Below are 19,711 nucleotides of genomic sequence, written 5' to 3'. Positions count from 1 at the left end.
GTCATGAGGGCCAGGCCTTGTAAAAAAAGGAACAGGCACTAGATCTCTCTTTGCACCCTGTGAGGACACAGCAAGGAGGCGGCCCTCTGCAAACCAGGAACAGAGCCCTCAACAGACACTGAAATCTTTCAGGAAAATGGCATTGAAGCGACTGGAGGAAGGGGCGCCTTTTCTATTTTGAGAAAAGGGGTGTCACGTGGGCTAGAAGGGTGGCTGCTGGGAGAGACTTGTGTGGTCTGGGATTGAGACCTCAGAGCCAGGAAATCGTAGCCAGAGGGAACCTGGGAAATGAATGTCACAAACCCTTCATTTTATGGGGAGAGACTGGGGCGCTGATGATGGGAAGAACTTGCTGGGAGGAAAATCAGTGACTATGATAAATAAAGACGAGCTGGCATTAATCAAGAACTGAACCAGCATGGGCACTCTGCCAAACACTTGATGAGCTAAATTAATCCTCGCAGCAACCCTATGGCATTTTCCAGGTGGGGAAACTGAGGCTCGGGGAGGTAAAAATCACTTGACCAAAGGGAATAGAAGGCGAAGTGGGATTCGAACCCAGGCAGCCTGGCTGGCTCCAGAGCCCGTGCGCTTATCACTTTACGAATGTTTAATCTGAGCAGGGACAGCTCTCCTCTGCTCCACTGGGGCACTGGGAATCGGAATCTTCTGGAAGGAAGCCAACACCTGGTGTCAAGGGCTCTGGGGTCCAAGGAAGCGGAAAATCTGAAACCTCCAAGAGCCCTTTTTGCTCCAGCTCCTCCACGGTTTAAAGTCCCCAAGCCCAGCCTCCCCTTAATCCAATTAAAACGGACTTGTTTATGGTTAGCAGCTCTTGATTTGGTTTGTGGAAAAAAACGTGCGAATTACCCAGAGGCCTCTTCGCGTCCCCTGAACCAAAGGCATCCGATAAAACTATTAAGTTAAATTCAATTAAACGCAGCTGCTGTGGCTGGAGTTTGGTGGTGCAGGACAGCGGGGAGGTGGGGAGGGCAGGGTTTGCTGGGGAGGGGAGAGACCTGGTCTCCCTTGGCTGGCTCCTCGCACAGCATTTGGAGTGTGGGTAGGAAAAGGCACAAAGAGGCACATTTGCCCTGTGCCACGCCTGTTGTATAGCATTTAGTTATCTCAGTAACTCAACAAGGTGCGCGTGATTGGACCCATTTTGCAGATGAAGGAACCGAGGCTCGGAGAGGTGAAGCAACTTGCCCAGAAGCTCACAGGCCGAGGAAGCGGCCGAGGCAGGATTGGAGCCCTGATCCGTCTAATCCAGTGGTTCTCAACCTTCTGGCCCTTTAAATACAGTTCCTCATGTTGTGACCCACAACCATAAAATTATTTTCGTTGCTACTTCACAACTGTCATGTTGCTACTGTTATGAATCGTAATGAAAATATCTAATATGCAGGATGGTCTTAGGCGACCCCTGTGAAAGGGTCGTTCGACCGCCAAAGGGGTCTCGACCCACAGGTTGAGAACCGCTGGTCTAATCCCTGGACTCTTGGGATGTCAGAGCTTAAAGGGCCCTTAGAGGTCATCTGGCTGAGCGGAAGGCTCTGGAAACACACACACCTGAGCCCCCACATCCTTAAGACACGGCCATGGCCGCCTCCCAGGGCTTGGGAAGGAGTCAGTGAGATGATATGAGATCGACACACTTGGCATCAGGTGGGTACTTGTCATGTGCTCACGTCTGACAAGCTCTCTTGTCAAAACCCTATTTATCAGAAGGGAAGGTCGAGGCCCAGAAGGGGGACGTGACCCCCTCAGGTTACAGAGATCCCCTGACGGAGCTGGACGTGGGTGAGAGCCCGCAGGGCAGTCATGGGACGGGAACGGGTGACCTTCAGACAAGCTGGGGTGCCTCCCCCCGAATTCTCGCTGAGAAGAGGGCAGCCGGGGTGCAGGGCGGCAGGTTACCCGTGCGAGCAGCCAGGCCCAGAGCGAAGTCCACTTTCCACAGTTTCCCACTCACGCAGGACCAGGGAGAGAGGGCAGAGGGCTCTGGCACCTCCAGACTCCGCCCCCTCCCGAGACCCTCAGACCAAGCCCCACCCTCCAGCGCCCAAAACCACCAGGGCCAGCAGCGTCTGGGAGAGGGTGAGTGTGTTGACCCAGGGGACACTTAGCCCAGGAACCTGCAAAGTGGACATTTGGACTAAAATGGTGAAACGGGTTAGATTAGCGTGGTGGGGCTGCTGTAACAAGATACCACACACCGGGGGGAAGGGAGGGAGGGGGCTTAAACAACAGAAATGTATTGTCGCGGGTCTGGAGGCTGCAAGTCCAAGGTCAAGGTGTCAGCAGGGTCGTTCCTTTGTTCCTTCGAGGGGAGGCTGGCTCAGGCCTCCCTCCTCCCTGTGTCTCTCTGCCTCCTCTTTCCTCTGTGCGTGTCTGTGTCCGTTTCCCCTTTTTATACGGACACCAGTCATATTGGATTAGGACCCAAGCCAACGACCGGATTGTAACCTGGTTACCTCTGTAAGGCAGGTCCCAATCGGAGGTCCTGGGGGTCAGGACGTGAAGCTATGGATTTGGGGGGACACCACGCAACCCATACCATGGATAACGCCTAATTGTTTTGGTTTCTGTGCTGTTTTGTTGCCAATGCAGGGTGGTGTGGGAGGGGTTGAGAGGAAAGGCCAGATCAGCTACAGACAATGAAATTACATTTTCTTCACACGCCCAAACTGTAGCCAGCATTCCGTGTGCAGCTCCAATGCACAATTTAGGCAGATCGATGCAGCCTCCTGAATCAATGACCTGGCTTAGGCACGGCCCCCAGAGATAACAAAGCAAATGCAGTCTTGTTGCTCCAGTAAAAGGAAAAAAAAAAAAAAAAAAAAGACATTACAACAGGCCAGCCCATGTGGCTCCGCAGTTGAGAGTCCGCCCATGAACCCAAAGGTCGCTGGTTCGAATCCCGGTTGGGCACAGCTGCTGAATTCCCAAACTCCAGGTGTTCCTGTTAGGGAAGGAAGGCACCTTCCTTCTTGCTTCAGCCATTGGGAGTGGAGGCTTCTGTTACTTGAAGCCAAATGCGTCCTAATGGAAAGAAGTCCTCTTGTTTCTTTTGACGTTTGCTTGGTGTGTTTCAAGCTGTGGGTCTAAAGAGCTGCGAGTCCAACGAGCGTGGATAAGAAGGACTTTTATTCGTTTCATTTATAGTCCCGGCCTTGGAAGGGGCGCTGGTTTTCTGTTTCCCTGCTTCTCAAGGCTCCGTGGGTGGACGTGTCTGAGCCAGCATGTGAGGAAAAGGCAGGGCTGTTGCTGGGAATGGATGGGGAGCAACGGGACTGGGCGTAGGGGCATCTGGGTTCCGGCCCTGGCTCACCTCTGACGGGACTGGTTTCCCATCGGGGATCCTCAGCTCAGCCGACCCCAAGAACCTTGTCACCTGGCATGTTAAGAACGAGCAAGCTGTTTCCATAGAGCAGCGGTTCTCAACCTGTGGGTCGCAACCCCTTTGGCGGTCGAACGACCCTTTCACAGGGGTCGCCTAAGACCATCCTGCATATCAGATATTTACATGACGATTCATCACAGTAGCGACATGACAGTTATGAAGTAGCAGGAAAATAATTTTATGGTTGGGTCACAACATGAGGACCTGTATTTAAAGGGCCAGAAGGTTGAGAACCACTGCCATAGAGCCATCTGCGTCCTTGAAGGTGCTGTGGTCAGGGGGCTGGGACAGGCTTACCCTCGGGAAGCTGAAAGGGGTGACGTCTCAGATTCCAACAGCTGCAATGGTCCCTTCGATGAACCTGAAGGGGACCAGGGAACACCGCTCCACCCCCCCCCCTCCCCAACCCCCCCCCCCCACCTCCCGGTCTGTTCCTTCAACCTGCCTCGGTGTCAGCAACCCCATGTTGGCGTGCAGTTCTTTTGGGTAAAGCCATGCCATCGCCCACCCTGCTGCTCTTTCAAAGGAGGGAGGAGCTTTGGATCGGATCACTCTCCTATTTGGGGGACTCGGGGATGGGGAGCAGCTGCTGACAGCTGCATCCTGGCTCCCAGAATCGAGCTCAATTCAGCAGCTCCAGCCAAGATGTGAGTCTTACACAGAAAGCCTTTCTCTTCTCTGTTCTGTATACTAACTTCTCTTACTCCGGAAGCAGGATATCAAGGGAAAAAGTAGAAGCCACAAAGCTATACAGAGGTGGGTTCAAATCCCAGCTCTGCTACGCACTAATACCTTAAAACAGGGGTCCTCAAACTTTTTAAACAGGGGGCCAGTTCACTGTCCCTCAGACCGTTGGAGGGCCGGACTATAGTTTAAAAAAAAAAACTATGAACAAATTCCTATGCACACTGCACATATCTTATTTTGAAGTAAAAAAACAAAACGGGAACAAATACAATATTTGTATTTGCATGTGGCCCTCGGGCCGTAGTTTGAGGACCCCTGCCTTAAAAGATGTATGAAAGTAAGGATGGCGACAGCTGTTGTACCCCCCAGAGTCTAGCAGAGTAACTGGCGCACAGTAGGTGCTCAACAAAAATCAACGGGTGGATAGCTGTATGGTTCCGGGAAACTCACTTGGCCCCTTTGAGCTTCAACGTCTCCATCTCTAAGATTAAGTTGGGTTTACCCTTCAGGTTTCCGGCGAAGATGAAATGGGGTGATAGATGCGAAACTGCCTGTGGCCGCCTGTCACTCTGCCTGAAAACCTATCGCCAGTCACTCCTTCCCAGTCAGGCACTGGAGCCTGGGCGGTGCCCTGCCTGCCATGCCCGGCTGGCGTGGCTCAGCGGTTGAACGTCAACCTACGAACCAGGAGGTCACAGTTTGATTCCCGGTCAGGGCACATGTCCAGGTTGCGCGGGCTCCGTCCCCAGTGGGGGCCACGCAGGAGGCGGCCGATCAATGATTCTCTCTCACCATTGATGTTTCTATCCTTCTCTCCCTTCCTCTCTATTAAATCAATTTTTAAAATGTTTTAAATAATAATAAATTGCCTGCCATAACCAGGGGCTCACTGGCTAGTCCCAGCCACCAGCCAAGGCTGGGAGCCCCCTTTCCCACCTTCCTGTATGTGTCCCAGCTGGTTGACACCAGCACCCGGTAGACACGAGCGATGCCAGAAACTCATTCAATCATCCAGATGTTTGCTCTATGGGCACTCAACATCTGCATGATGGAAACCACGGGAAAGAAAATCCTGAGTTCCGCCTCTCCCGGGGCCAGGCGCCTGGGCTCCAGGGACACCTGGGGTCAGGTATCTGGCTGTGCTTTCTGCTGTCCCTTCGCCCAGTTCCCGACCCAGACCTGGCGCCCAGGGGATTGCTCCATCCACGATTTCAAAGTGGAAGGATAAACACAGGAAGCCTGTGGCCGTCACAGTTGTACCAGCCAAATCCTTGATAGAGCCCGGGGCCAGAAGAGAATTACAAAACAATAGGAGGAGGGGTGGAGACGGGGAGGGAGGCATCTGATTGCTTTATTTTCAGGCTGCAATTCTTAAGACAAAGGGGAAAGAAAAGGCCGAGGGAGGAGAAACCTCTTTGGTGTGTAATTAACAGAAATCCCTCAGTTTCCATGTCTGTGAAATGGGGATAATCCCTCCCTTCCCAAGCTTCGTCGATATGGGAAAAAAATGCGAATATACTTCACCAATGGTGTATCAGAATAGTGATTGTCATGAAACTCAATGACACAAATAACAGCAGCCTATGGTCATTCATTCATTCAACAAAAACAGTACGAGCACCTTTCCTGTGTATGCACTGCTCTGGGCGCTGGGGATACAGAGCCGAGAAAGACCGACACGGCCCCTGCCCTTGATAGAGCTCGCACCGACTAGGGCAGGGGTCCTCAAACTACGGCCCGCGGGCCACATGCAAATACAAATATTGTATTTGTTCCCGTTTTGTTTTTTTACTTCAAAATAAGATATGTGCAGTGTGCATAGGAATTTGTTCATAGTTTTTTTTTAAACTATAGTCCGGTCCTCCAACGGTCTGAGGGACAGTGAACTGGCCGCCTGTTTAAAAAGTTTGAGGACCCCTGGACTAGGGGGCAGGCAGCTTCCAGACCGGCACGAAGTACTGTCATGAAAATAAAACATTTTCATCTAATAGGCAGTGGATGGGGGTGGGGCCGACTGGAAGTGGGGGGCAGGTGAAGAGGGACCTCTCTGAGGAGGTGACAGGTGAGCTGAGACCTGGAGGAGGAGGAGGAGGAGGAGGAGGAGGAGGAGGAACGGGTCGTGCACACAGTGGCCGGGAACAGAGGGAACAGCCCATGCGAAGGCCGCGGTGGGAACGGTCTCGGGTGCATTCGTGTTGCTGCTGTTGAGCTGCTTGTTTCTGAGAGGCAGGCGGGCTGCAGAGCAGCAGGAGGTGAGGACGGAGGGAGCAGTCCTGGAGTTGGGTGGTTGTACTCTGTGATGGAAGCCCCCTCGGGCTGCTTCGTGGAGAGAGGGTTGTGGGGGGGCAAGCCTGGATATGGGGAGACCAGGGAAACCCAAGTAGATGAAAGGGTGGCACGCATGAGCCCAGCATCTGCTAAATACGTGGCATCTCATTTAATCCCCCCAGCAACCCTGTGAGCAGCTAATTCTTATTCTACCCATTTCACAGGTGAGAAAGCTGAGGCTTTGGAGAAATTGAGTAGCTTACCGAGGTCATAGAGACTAATTCTAGCCCTAACTCTGAGCTGATGGAAATGGTGGAGCTGGGATTCGAGCCCCAGCGGTCTGACTCCTGAGCCCATGGGATCCTGTGTCATAACCATCCAAGGCCCTTTGAGTTGGGGGACAGGGTTGGGTGACCCCCGGGAGGGCTCAGTCCTTCCTGAGGCTCTTGGATGGACCCTGCAAGGACCTCATCCCTCTGTGATATTCTTTTGAATCAGAGAGAACCTGCCCTGATTCTGCGCAGAGCACCGGTGGAAGGGAGAGTCACTCCTGCAGGCATGAATGACTTTACTCTCAAAAACCCTTTTATTGAGGCGTAACTTGCTGCAGGAAGTGCATTCATCGTATACGTTCAGACAAGTGGGTTTTTACCTAGAAAGTCACGGGCATGCCATGCCACGCTGTGTTGCACTTGAACTACCACCTAGATCAGTGATTCCCAAAGTGGGCGCTACCGCCCCCTGGTGGGCGCTGCAGCGATCCAGGGGGGCGGTGATGGCCACAGGTGCATTTGTTTTAACTTTTTTTGTATTACCTTTCTATTCTGAGTTCAATAAATAGTTTCATAATTTCAAACTTCAATGTTTCTAATTTACACCTTTCTTTACTATATTTTACAAAAAAAGGTAGAAACATTAATACATATATCTTTCTGTTTAATTGCTATTGAAATTTTTAAAAAAATTAATTTCCAGGGGGCGCTGAGTAATATTTTTTCTGGAAAGGGGGCGGTAGGCCAAATAAGTTTGGGCACCACTGACCTAGATCCTGATATCGAGTAACCCTCCCCTGTTAAAATCCAGGACAATTTTAAGGGTGAAGTTTGTGACTTAAACACATGTTTTTGCCCTGTGCCAGGTTTCCCCAAGATCTCCAGCCCCCACTCCCCCTCCAAGCCAGAATTTTGCTGGAAACTCCCAGATCCTGGGCTGGGGTCCTTCAGGGCAGATCTGCACCAAAGGCCTTGACCACAAACTAAGACGTGAAGAAGGTGGCTTGGTGAATGCCCAGGTCTCTAGCATGATGATACTTTAAAAGTGCCTCCCATGAGCATTTTCATACATATCTCTTCTCACAGCAGTCAGTGAGGCAGGAGGTCCCCACCTTATTTGCAAAAATAAGGCCTCAGTTTCACCATCTGTACAATGGGGGGATGGGAAGGGATGCATTCGATGAAGTAGAGTCTCTCCTAAAAAGCCTAAGATTCCCAGGGCTGTGCGGGAGTGACAAACACATCCAGACACCACTTCCTCCTTCCAAAGGAGAGAGCAATCCCTCCCGCCCCCCGTCCCGCCTCTCCTCAAAATCTGACACCGGAGATTTTGACGTGCGCCTTCCTTGTCCCACGGAGGAGTCTGCTCAGAGGACAGCTTAGGTTTGCAAGTTGCTTTAGAGTCAAACTCTACACTGGGGGGTTGAATCCCAGCTGTGCCACTTATTAGCTGTGTGACGCTGGGCAAGCCCCTTCACCTCTCTGAACCCCCATTCCCTCATCTGTACATGGAGATAGGAATGGTCCCTACCACAGAGGTTGCTGTAGGATTCAGTGAGAAAATGAAAGGAAAGTGCTTGGAGGTGCCCCAGCCTTGGACATGCTCAGTTCAGATTACCCACTATTGTTGTTGCTGTTGTTGAAGCCTTGAGCACAGGAAAGTGTCCTATCGGCCTGTGTTTCCTCCTCCCTTCACCTCGCACCCACAGCCCACTGACCATGTCTCTAGGGCAGTAGCTGGCTGATGTGCCTCGGGGTGTTCCCATCTCCCGGGGGGCGGGCGGAGACCTCTGGAAGATCCCTCAGGACAGAACTCAGTTACCTCCAGGTTACACTCCAAGTCCAAGCCCTGGGAGTGGTGTCTGCACAGACTCCCCGCAGCCCCCGCCCGCACTTGCTGCATTAATGGGCCTCTGCTCCTGGTGGGTTAATCTGTGTGTGATTTATAGGGCTTTAGTGTGTGCTCAGAGGGCTCCCCTGAGAAATATAATTGTGCGTTGGGAGGTGCATTTGAATAATATTTACAATTAAGTTCCGTCAATACAGCAACGCTCCGAGGCCTCTGCACGGCTAAAACGGCCCCTGGGCTGGCTTCCCGCTAACCACTCCCCGGAGGAAGCCTGGGGAGCTTTAAAATCGCTCTCCGTCAGGCAGTCCACTTCTCTCAAGGCCACCTTTGCTCCCAGAGTCCAGGCATCATCACACACATGTGGAGGCTGCAGGAGCCCCTCATCCCCCCACCACCTCCTCCCAACCAGAAGGGCCTGGCCATCGGGAAAGAGGCATCATTTCAATGTGCAGATCTGACCACATCACTGTTGTATGGGCTTCCCCTTTATCCCAGGATCCCAGGGTCCCAGGGTCCCAGAGTCCCAGGGTCCCAGGGTCCCAGGGTCCCAGGGTCCGGCCCTGCCTCCTCTCCGTCCTGTGTACCTATGATCAGTCTACCGGCTCTGCGGCAGGTGCCTCCCCTTCCAGACCCTCACGTTCACTCTGCTCCCTCCACGCCCACACTGCTTCCCCCTCCCCCTCTCGGACCTCCCACCACACCAGTGCCGACCTCTCCTTCCCATCTCAAGCGTCTCTTCCCCGAGGAAGTGTCCTTGGCCTCTGGCCAGGGTCAGACCCTCTCCAATGTGTGCGTGGCACTTACGGAGGTTGCTTTCCATTCAGAGAAAATTGTTGTTGTTGTTTTTAATTATTGGCTGTCTCTCCCACTCGCCAATGAAGGAGCTGACGAGGACAGAGATTGTATGTCCGGATCACCCTGTATTCCCAGTGCCTACCACAAGGCCCGGCAAAACGTAGGTGTTGGCTAGGTTGCGATGGCCTGGATGGACGGGTGGATATGTACTCGCAGAGATGGTTATGTACATGGATGGGTGGGAGGGTGGGTGGATAGGTGGATCGGGCAGAAAAAGGAGGCCTGGGCCCGAAGGAGGAAAACAGCTGGTTTGGATTTTGCTCCTGTTCATCGGCTTTTCCAAGGACATAATGATTTCCCGGCTCCCCGGGGCGGCCTGGCCTGCACGCGGCCCAGCCGGGAGGAGCGAGGCGCAGAGCCGAGGAAGCGGCCCATCCTGGGGCTCAGGGGCCCAAGTGGCTGACTGACGGCGGCTGTTTCTGGGACCTGGAGCCCGTCCCACACCATCTTGTGTCCGAGTCGCTTCACCTGTGACCATGGGAAGGGGACGGTGGAGACACCAGGGCAGTATGGAAAGCCCCCCCGCCCTCCCCCCCCTCACTTTTTGCTCTCAAGCTGTCCAAGGGCAGGTTGCTTAAAGCAGGCGGAGGCTGCAGCAGCGTGGGATCTATTCAGAGCTGGCTCATCCTGAACACAATGGGCCTGACAAGTGAAGGAACAGTTTGTCTCCTAATGAGGTGTGATTCCAAATCGCCCGTGGCCTCGGGCGCTGGCCAGGCGCTGGGAAGACATCACAGCTGCTCGCTGCCTCTCAAGGAGAACTGGCTTCAGGCTAAAGGGACCCGTAGGGGAGGGGAGAGAAGAGAATGCAGCCCTCGGAGACCAGAGGGCCTGGGGCCTATGAGGGGCTGCCTCCCGCCTGTCCCTGCTGCCTTCCCTGAGGCCCCTGGGGGCAGGAGGGGGAGCCAGTGGGTGAGTGTGGATGGTTGTCCAGGAAGCTGGAGGGCAACGGCCTTTCCTTTGCCAAGCGGAGTCATCTTTGGAAAACGATTTGCAAAGCTGACTTAAAAGGCCATTCAGATGTTTGTATGAATCCGCTGAGGAATATATATTTATGGTCAAAACCCCAAGCCCCTCTCAAAACCTTAGGACTCTGAAGCCTTATTTGAGCCAAACGAGACCTAGGTGCAAATCTAAACACTGGCGGAGACCAGCTGGACGCCCTCAGGCAAGTTCCTTAACCTCTCTGAGCCTCAGATACTTCACATGTAAAAGGGAAGTCACGTGTAATTGTACCTAACTGGGGGCTGCTATGAGGAATAAATGCAATACCTGTACAGTGCTTATCATGGGGGTGCTAAATAAATGCAGGCTATCATTATAGTCTAGACCAGTGATGGCGAACCTTTTGACTTCGGCGTGTCATCATTTTGAAAAACCTGAACTCTGGTGCCGTGTCACATACAGAAATGTTTTGATCTTTGCAACCACAGTAAATCAAAGACTTATATTTTTGATATTTATTTTATATATTTAAATGCCATTTAACAAAGAAGAATCAACCAAAAAAATGAGTTCACGTGTCACCTCTGACACGCGTGTCATAGGTTCGCTATCACTGGTCTAGAACATTCTCAATAGGTACCTTCTCTATAGGCTCAGACAGAGTTAGCCGTGTGCTGTTGGGCCAGTTGCTTGCCTCCTGGGAGCCTCAGCGTTGCCATGTGTAAGGGGGATGATGACACCGGGACACAGGAGGGCATTGTCCTAGGTGAGAAGAGGCTACAGGGCTGCACACAGGAGCTCCGTGCCTCTGGTACCCCAGGGCCTGCATCCCAGAGCACACAGTTCAAGGTTAGGCTCCAAATTCCGCTTCAAGTTCAGTGACTGGGCCCTTGTACGCACTCCCCAGCCACAAAGCACTCCCTGTAGCTTCCTGCCGGTGCCTTGGGACTGGTCTCTGGCAAGGCGTGGAGGAAGCTGAGGAGGAAGAGGAGAGGCCTCTTTGCTCACCTCCTGCCCCAGAGTGTTTCATTCTGAGTGGCTCCAGCCAGAGCCCATAGATCAGGGAAGGAGAGAGGAACCCCTGGGAGGGGGTGGGGGCCGCTGATGAAGCTGACCCCTCCACCCAGCACCCCCAGGAACAAATTAAAAGTGAGAACAGGGGTTGGGGGAAAGGACTAGCACCACCCCCACCCCCAAAATAGCTCAGCACAAAGCCCAAGAGCCCGCATGGCCCCTCGGGGCCTGTTCTTTGTTTTCCTAGGAGAGCTGAACACACATGCACGGCCCAGGGCTCATCTGTCACCTTCCTCTCCCAGGTGCCCTGTGCATTCCCCGCGCCCCAATCCAGAGGAGTGGCTTGAGGGGTGAGACGTCTGTCTGGCTGCTGGATAGGTAAGTAGGGAGAGGCGTGCTCTGCCCTCCTCTGCTCACCCTGGGAACGGACCCGGTAGAGTGTTTGTGTCATTTCCGGGGAGTGCATAGTAGGTAGCATCGTCTCCTTGTCTCGTGCTGATCGCGGTCCACGGCAGTGCTTGGGAGAATTCTACCGTTTGTGCTTTGCGTCGTCGTCGTTGGTCAAGGCTGGTCTCCCAAGGAGCGTGGGACGCTGGTCCAAGGCTGTGGGCCAAGGGGCATGCCATGCCCACCATGCCACCGGAAGAAAGGGGTCCCAAGCCCTGGGTACCCGGCTCAAAACACTGGTGGGCCCCGTGTGAAACGCAGCGGGCGTTGGTGGGCGCTGCGCAGGCTCCCGCCGTGGCCTTGGGAAGGCAGCGCCTTGGACGCCAAGGGTGGGAGTGTCTGTCGGGGTCTCCAGGCGGGGCTCACAACATGTTGGTCTCCTTCTCGTTCTTCGAGGATCTCTCGTTGATGGACGACATCCTGGTAGAGTTCCTGTGGCTGGGGTCGGGGTACTGGCCCGTGTCCTCACTCAGAGCGTTGGCCAGGCGGGAGAAGAAGTTTACCCTGAACTTCTTGAAGTCCTGACCCATGAAGGCATACAGGATGGGGTTCATGCAGCTGTTGGCAATGGCGAGGACCGTGGCCAGGGGCAAGCCCAAGGTGAAGACGGAGGCAGGCACGGAGGTGTGATGGAGCTCCAGGAGGTAGAGGGTTTGGTAGGGGCACCAGCAGAGGAAGAAGGTGATGATGATGGTCAGGATGATCTTGAAGGGCTTCTTGGTCTTGGCCAGGCGGTTGCGCCGGAGCTTGCAGACGATGGTGACGTAGCAGGCCGTGATGATGAGGACCGGGATCAGAAAGCCACAGAGGAAGCGCATGACGCTCACCGCCAGGTGCCAGCGGAAGCCCACGGAGCCCGGGTGAAGGCGAGCCGGCCCCAGGGAAGAGTTGGCCTCCGCCAGGCTGAAGTTGCTGAAGCACGCTATCTTCCCGTGCACGAGGACCGTGTCCCGGAACACGAGGGAGGGGAAGCTCAGGAGGGAAGCCAGGACCCAGATGACCACGCAGGCCACGTAGACCAGCCGGATGCTGCGGTGGTTCTGGGACCAGACGGGGAGGAGCACCGCGATGCAGCGGTCGAAGCTGATGGCCATCAGCAGGAAGACGCTGGTGTGCATGTTGTGGTTGAGCAGGAAGTTGCTGACCTTGCACATGGCCGTCCCGAACACCCAGTGGTAGTCCGCGGCCACGTAGGCGATGTGGAAGGGGAGGAAGAGGTTGAACAGGAAATCGGCGATGGCCAGGTTGACGAACCAGATGGTGTTCACCGTCTTCTTCACCTTGAAGGTGGCGATAAAGATCACCAAGCCATTGCCCAGGATGCCCAGGCAGCAGATGACGCTGTAGACCGCCACCAGGAAGATCCTGATTGCCCCGCCTTCCAGAGGTGGAAACTCCTCCGAAATCAGGATGGCTTCAGGATCCTCGGGGTACTCGTAATCGTAATGGTAATCGTAGGAGTTGTTGTAATCCTCCCCCTCCATGCTCTGCAAGGGGAGACCAAGGTCATGAGCGGAACCTGGACTGGAACTGCCTTCCAGGGGCCAACCAAGATCAGCAAGCCCGACAGGGTTCTCCCTGGCCAGGCACCAGGCCGGTTTCTTAGCTTAACTACTTCCCATGTTGTTATTTTATTTACTTAACAAATAGCTGGCCAGCACCTCCTACACACCAGGGACTGTTCTGAAGCCTTGACATACACAAACGCTCTTCATCCTTGGAAAAGCTCAGCGAGGTAGACGGATTAGGAACCCCATTTTACAGGGGAGGCAACTGAGGCACCGAGCACTTAAGTGATTCGTCCCAGGTCATTCAGCTGAGAGTTAACCCAACTTCAGAATCTATCCTCTGGACAGCCGTGTTTTGCTGCCTCTCTGGAACCCTCCCTCACCTTACAGTCTAGTGGGGGAGACAAACATTCATCCAAAATTCCATGATCATGGAAAAAGTGGGAGGAACAACGCTAAATGCCGTGAAGGAGAGGTGCACAGGGCCATGAACTCGGTCCCGACCATGTTCCCAAGACCCAGGGGACAGCTATGTGGTGCTCCCCCCTGGTCAGGGAACCCGACTGGCGCCCTTTGGAGATATGAGCTCAGACCCCAAGAGTCGCTCACCGTTCACTGTTAAGGTGTCCAAAGCTCTCCGGGGTGGGTCCTCGGCCAGTCAGTCTCCGTGCACAGCTGGAAACACCTGCAGGGAGAACAGGAGGCAGCTGCTGGGTCCCGGTCTCAGAGCCACCACGCTGGTGCATCCTGAGAGAGGACCTCTTGGCGTCACTCCCAATTCACGGAAAAGGAAGCAGGGACGTGCCTGAGGTGACCCAGCTGACGAGCAATTGAGCTGGAATTGGAACCCAGGACCCGGACGCCCTGGAATCCCTGCACTTCCCACCACCAAAGCTCCTCCCATCTGGACAAACGGGCTCCAAGCAGGTAGATGTCTGAGCCTGGCAAGACTGCCAGTCGATGGTGCTTCATTACCCATCACTCCAGCTTCCCTCCATCTAAATTCATCGCCGCTCCTTCATGGACTTGCGGTTATATTTTATTGCATAAGAGCCGTCATCTGATTTTATTACACAAGAGCTACTTGTAAAATTCCATTGAGGACTCTGGGCTCCAGGGACTCTAAATTGGAGCTGGGGTGTCGACCCACTCCGCAGGCTGGGAGCAAATTCCAGGGGTGCCCAGTAACGGGTCCTCAGGCCTCCAGGCAGGAGGTGGCAGAGCCGGGATTGGAGCCCCGTTTGCAGAATCCAGGCTCTTCCCATTGCTCCGTGCTGCCCCCAAATCGTGATGTGATGACTGGGTGTCCACATCCCCTGTGCCCGGCTGTGTAGGCCCCAGGGACAAGGAAATGGCTCTTCTAGCAGGAAGGTTGCCTGCCCTCCAGTCATCACATCCACGCTCCAGGCAGGAAGCTGGGAAAGATGAAGGAGGGGCCTCCACGGAGCTTATAGTCTGTTGCAAGACACCAGGCTGAAGAAGTGCTCCCAGGCCGGGAAGGGGTGCTCCCGGGCCTGGGAGTCAGAAGCTTCCTCAGGCCCCAGGAGGCTCAAGTTTTAACCCATTCGCTGAGTTTTAAGGACAGTTCTAAGATGACAGAAGGAGCCCTAGCCGGTTTGGCTCAGTGGATAGGGTGTCGGCTTACAGATCTGAAGTGTCCCGGGTTCGATTCCGGTCCAGGGCACGTACCTCCGTTGCAGGCTCGATCCCCGGCCCTGGTCGGGGCTCCTGTGGGAGGCAACCAATCCATGTGTCTCTCTCACATCGCTGTTTCTCTCTATGTGTCTCTCCCACATCGCTGTTTCTCTCTCTGTGTCTCTCCCCTTCCCTTCCACACTCTCTATAATCAATGGAAAAATATCCTCGGCTGAGGATTAACAACAACATCCACAAAAAAGATGATAGAAGGAGGGAGGAGGGTGGGCCCCACCTCCCAGCAAGCCCCCCCTTCTGGCAGTCAGGGAGGGGGGTGTCTGAGCCCCTGGAGGAGGGTGGAAAGGAACGGGGACTCAGGACCGAGCACTTGGCGCTGCGGTGTCTGCAGAGACGCTCTGGGGACACAGATGATGTCATGTCTGGCTCCCCGGCTGGGCTGGGAGCAGCTCAGGGTCAGGGGCCACCTCTTTCCATCTTTGAATGGGGGCCAGGCTGGGCCGGCACAGGGTGGCGCTGACATCTTCTGGGCATGTCTGCCCGCTCACCCCTCACCCCTCCTCCTGAGAGCTGAGTGAGTCAGTGTCCCCAGTTGGTATGTGTCCCCCCCCCCCCCCCACACACACCCCAGTCCCTCGGCTCTCCCTGGACGGGGACCCCAGTCACAAGTTTGCATTTGGCCTCTATTCTGCCCCCACAGACATCCCTCCCGTCCTGAGCTCATTTCTGCCCCCAGACCAGGTAGTTCTGGGTTGAATGGTCAAGGACACCGATTCTGGGCTGCCTCGCATCCAAATCCTCAGTCTGTATGAACTTCCTATGACCTTGAGCAAGTCAGTTACCTTCTCTGCACCTCAGCTGTCTTATCCATCAAATGGGCATGATCACAATCATTGGGAATGGTTGAGAGGATTAAATGTCACATGCAAAGTAACTTAGAGTAGTATTGTTACTGGGCCACTATGTTGTTATTGTTTTTATTACTGTTCTTTTTATTATTATCGTCATGGTGATTATTATTTCTTAGGCTTCCACTCTTAACTCCCTCCTAAAATGGCCTTAGCCTGGGAAAGTGGGAGGGGCCAGGAAGGCCAGAGGACCAATGCATCCTGCCCACTAGTCTCCCAGCTCTGGGTTCAAGGGCAGGTCAAGGGCAACACAGGCAAGGATTTTCCTTCTCTAAGCTCCAGTCTCCTCATCTGCCCAACGGGGGTAAGAGCCTCTCCCTCATGTTGTCAGGAGAGTCATGTGACATGAGAATGAATCCTTTGCCAATTGTAAATTGTAAAGAGCTATAAAATTCTAGTTATTTGTATTTCTTAAACCCTCACAACCAGGAAGCTCATGAAAAAAGTATCTATAACTATATATACATAACATATGTACACACATAGGTAACATGTATTTGAGTATTCACCATATGCCAAACACTGCAATGCAAGACTCCACACAATGCTGCCAACCACCCTGCAAGGATATCAGTTTGCACGTAAGAGAACTGAGGTTCGGAGAGGTGAAGCAACTTGCCCGAGGCCACACAGCTGGGAAATCTGACTCCAGAACCCGACTTCCAAGTGTCATGCTTCCTTTCTTTCCCTGATGGCTAGGGGGTCCTCAACCCCACCTCTCTGAGTCCTATAAGCCTCAGCCTGGAACTCTGAGAGCCCAGACCTTCATCACATTCCACGGAGGTGCCTTCCCTGAGCCACCTCACCTTTCCTTAAAGGCTCCGTGAAAATCACACCTGTGATGTAGGTCCTGGTCGATGGAAATGCCCCCTGCCCTCTTGGGGTGCCCTGATGAAGCCCCCTTCCCAGTGAGAAGTGCCCTTGAGAATTCAGGGTAGGGAACACCATTGCTTCCCCTGCGGAACTGGGCTGCTTCCTCATTCTTGAAAATCCAGGTCCTACCACGGATCACATTTCCCTTTTTGACCTGGCCATAAGGAAGCTCTGAATCACATTTGCAGGTCAAAAGCAGCAATTCCATTGACCCTGCTGGTCTGCAGGTTTTTGCATTGGTTTGGGTTGGTCTTTGTGTCTACATCTATTATACTTGATATTGGTTTTAGTTCCTTATAATAAACTAGAGGCCCGGTGCACAAATTCATGCACCAGTGGGGTCCCTCGGCTGAGCCTGCGGGATCTGGCTGAAGCCGGCTCTCCGACATCCCCTGAGGGGTCCCAGATTGCGAGAGGGCGCAGGCCAGGCTGAGGGACCCCTCCAGTGCACGATCGGGGCCGGGGAGGGATGCAGGAGGTTGGCCAGCCGTGCCTGTCCTTTCCTTGGACAGTTCCCATAGGTCCCTGGGAGAGGTTGCCAGGGAGAATTTGATACAGAAGGCAGGAGATCTGCTGTGACACCTGAGCAAGTTGCTCCCCCTCTCTGGGCCTCAGTTGTGCAATCTATAAAATGGGAATAACAGTATGTGCCCCACCTACTTCTCAGGGCTGCTGGGAGGATGAGCTAAAGTGAAAAAGATGAGCTTCTGGAATCAGGACTGGGAGGGAGACAATCACTAGATTCCTCTCTTTTTGTAACTCTTTTTTTTTTTTTATCACTTTACTTGGAAATAAGTACAGACTCACAAGAAGTTGCAAAAATAGTACAGAGCAGTCCCGTGTACCTACCACCCGATTGCCCTCCAGGGCTGGAAGAGAGGGGACGGGCGAATGCTGCGCAGCTGTTAGAAGCCATAGCTTATCTAGGGCGCGCACAGCAAAGCGGAATGCAAGCATCCTGAAGCCACCTCCCCTCCCAGCACTGAGTCCATTGGAAACATGCTTGCAAAAGCAGCCACACGCGCAGAACAGTATGCACTGTTTTTGTGTGTGTGTGTGTTGTTGTTTTTTTGCAAGAACACGGTGGAATCACAAGATACACATTGAACTAATTAGGATACACATTGAACCAATTAGAATGGTTCTGTGGGAGCGGAAATGGGAGGGGAGAGGAGTAGAAAGCGGGGCTGAAAGGAAATCAATGCAGTAAAGAAAGTAAGACCAGTCAGCGCGGGGCTTCCGGAGGCCAGTGGCGACGCAGATGGAGATGGACGGAGGGGTGTCATCATGTCAGCCCTCCCGCCCCCGCCCCCCGAGGTCCACAAAAACCCACAGCAAACAAACGGACCCCCCAAAAATTTTGGCAGCGCCTGGGTCACTGAATCCCAGATGAAGCCACAATGGGCTGGCCCAGGGCCCCACCCTCACACCCTCCTCCCCTGTCGGGCAGGGAATGAACTTGGAGGAGCCAGGAAGTCACGGCATCGGCCCAGGCCCTGGCACCTCTTTGGCGAGCCTAGCCCCTGCCGGGGACCAGATGGTCACCAGGAGGAAGGTCTCGCTGCAGATGGTCCCACCCTGCCCGTACCCTGGGGGAGGGATGGACCAGGGCTCAAGGTCACATCTGGTCCTCCCACCACCGAGAGCAAAAACCCGAGACAGATGTTCTCTGCTTAATTTTTGTGAAACAACCCTGTCTGCACTCCAGGCGCCGTTCTGAGCACTGTTACAGAGGAGGAAACCGAGGCCCAGAGAGGGTCATGAGGGGCCCAAGGCCACACAGCTGGCTCACGGAAGCCAGGCAGAACCTATTGGTCGTTCTGAACAGAAGAGGAAGCTCAGAACCTGCTGAGCGGCCAAACCCACTCTCTGTCCTTGTCCGCTGCTTGACCCCTCGGAACGTTCCAGAATCCTCTGGTCTTTGCCCCGTGGAACCTCCCAGGAGCCTCCAGGAGGTCATTCTGGAAGGGTTCTGGCTGGGTGTGCCTTTGACGGACAGGGCAAGGCCAGACTCCGAGTTCCCTAGGATTTGCCCTCAAGCCCCTCTGAGTCTAGTCAGTGGCCCGAATGGGAATGTGTCTCGATCCCAGAAGCTCTGGCGAGAGTGGTGTGGGAGCGAATCTCATTCACTCGTCCATCCTTCAAGGACGTGCACAGCCCACTGCTCCTTGGCCCTAGCGAGGGATCACCTGGGCCTCCCCCTCCTCCTGCAGGCTCGCTGGCATCAGTACCGATCTACCAAGCGGGAGGGGTCACTCGCCCGAGGTCACTCAGCTAATTAGCGGGGACTTGAATCCAGGTCCTTGTGACTCCAGGGCCCCCCCTCCTCCAGCTGCTGCCTGCCTGCCTGGGGCCCACAGGCTCCCGGACTCAGAGCTGAGAAGCATCTGGGCGGCAGAGGCGTGCCGTGCCGGCAGCTTCCTCTCTGGGTCACTGCCCAGGCCCTTTAACCAAGCAGGCACCCTGAGTCTGCAAAGGACTCGCTCCCCTCCTGACCACAGCTGTCTGTCCGTGTCTGTCTGTCCCATGTCTCTCCCTCTGTCTCTTGTCTCCGCCTCTCTTTCCGATCTCCATGCCTGCCTCTCTCTGCACATGTCTCGTTCTCTCTCTCTCTCTCTCTCTCTCTCTCTCTCTCTCTCTCTCGTCTCCCTGTCTGTCTTCTCTCTCTGTCATCCTGTCCCTTCCCTCCCCACCCTCCCCTCTGAGAGGCTCAGCAGCTCCTCACCTGCCCACATCACTCACCTGTGTGCCCAGCCGCCCAAGCTGCCCACAGCCACTCACTGGCCCTCCCCATGTGCTGCTCTCTGGGCAGATGGCACTAACTTCCCCTGGTGGCAGCCCTGGGCCAGCAGGCGCCTCATTGGCCAGCCGTGGGCGTGGGAACCTTCGGGGAAACTCCCCAGGGTGTGGCCTGGCTCCGGTTCCCTTGTTCCCCCACCCCCGGCCCACCCTGACAGCGCGGATGTCCCGCTCTGTGTGTCTTGGCCTCTGAAAGTCTTTGAGTGGCTGAGAGGCCACTCGGAGGG

General features: G+C 54.5%; 1 protein-coding gene across 8 annotated transcripts in view; it reads right to left on the bottom strand.

Moving 5' to 3' along the window:
- Positions 1-5,416: 5,416 nt before the first annotated feature.
- The window catches only part of CMKLR1 (chemerin chemokine-like receptor 1), a 38,054-nt gene continuing 23,759 nt past the window's right edge, over positions 5,417-19,711 (bottom strand). For 7 of the 8 annotated variants that reach the window (XM_070400042.1, XM_070400047.1, XM_070400048.1 and 4 more), the window contains 2 exons: positions 13,861-13,936; positions 5,417-13,230 (listed from right to left, as the gene is read on the bottom strand). In XM_070400042.1, the coding sequence (XP_070256143.1) occupies positions 12,106-13,227 (1,122 nt within the window). In that variant the 5' untranslated portion in view covers positions 13,228-13,230; positions 13,861-13,936 and the 3' untranslated portion in view covers positions 5,417-12,105. Of the gene's footprint in view, positions 13,231-13,860; positions 13,937-19,427; positions 19,624-19,711 lie in introns of those variants that run through there. The other variant, XM_070400049.1, reaches the window with a different exon arrangement.

This window comes from Myotis yumanensis, unplaced genomic scaffold (genome assembly GCF_028538775.1).
Source record: "Myotis yumanensis isolate MYYU_CA2020_CCGP unplaced genomic scaffold, mMyoYum1.0.hap1 SCAF_19, whole genome shotgun sequence".
NCBI lineage: Eukaryota > Metazoa > Chordata > Mammalia > Chiroptera > Vespertilionidae > Myotis > Myotis yumanensis.
This window is presented reverse-complemented; position numbering and strand designations above follow the sequence as displayed.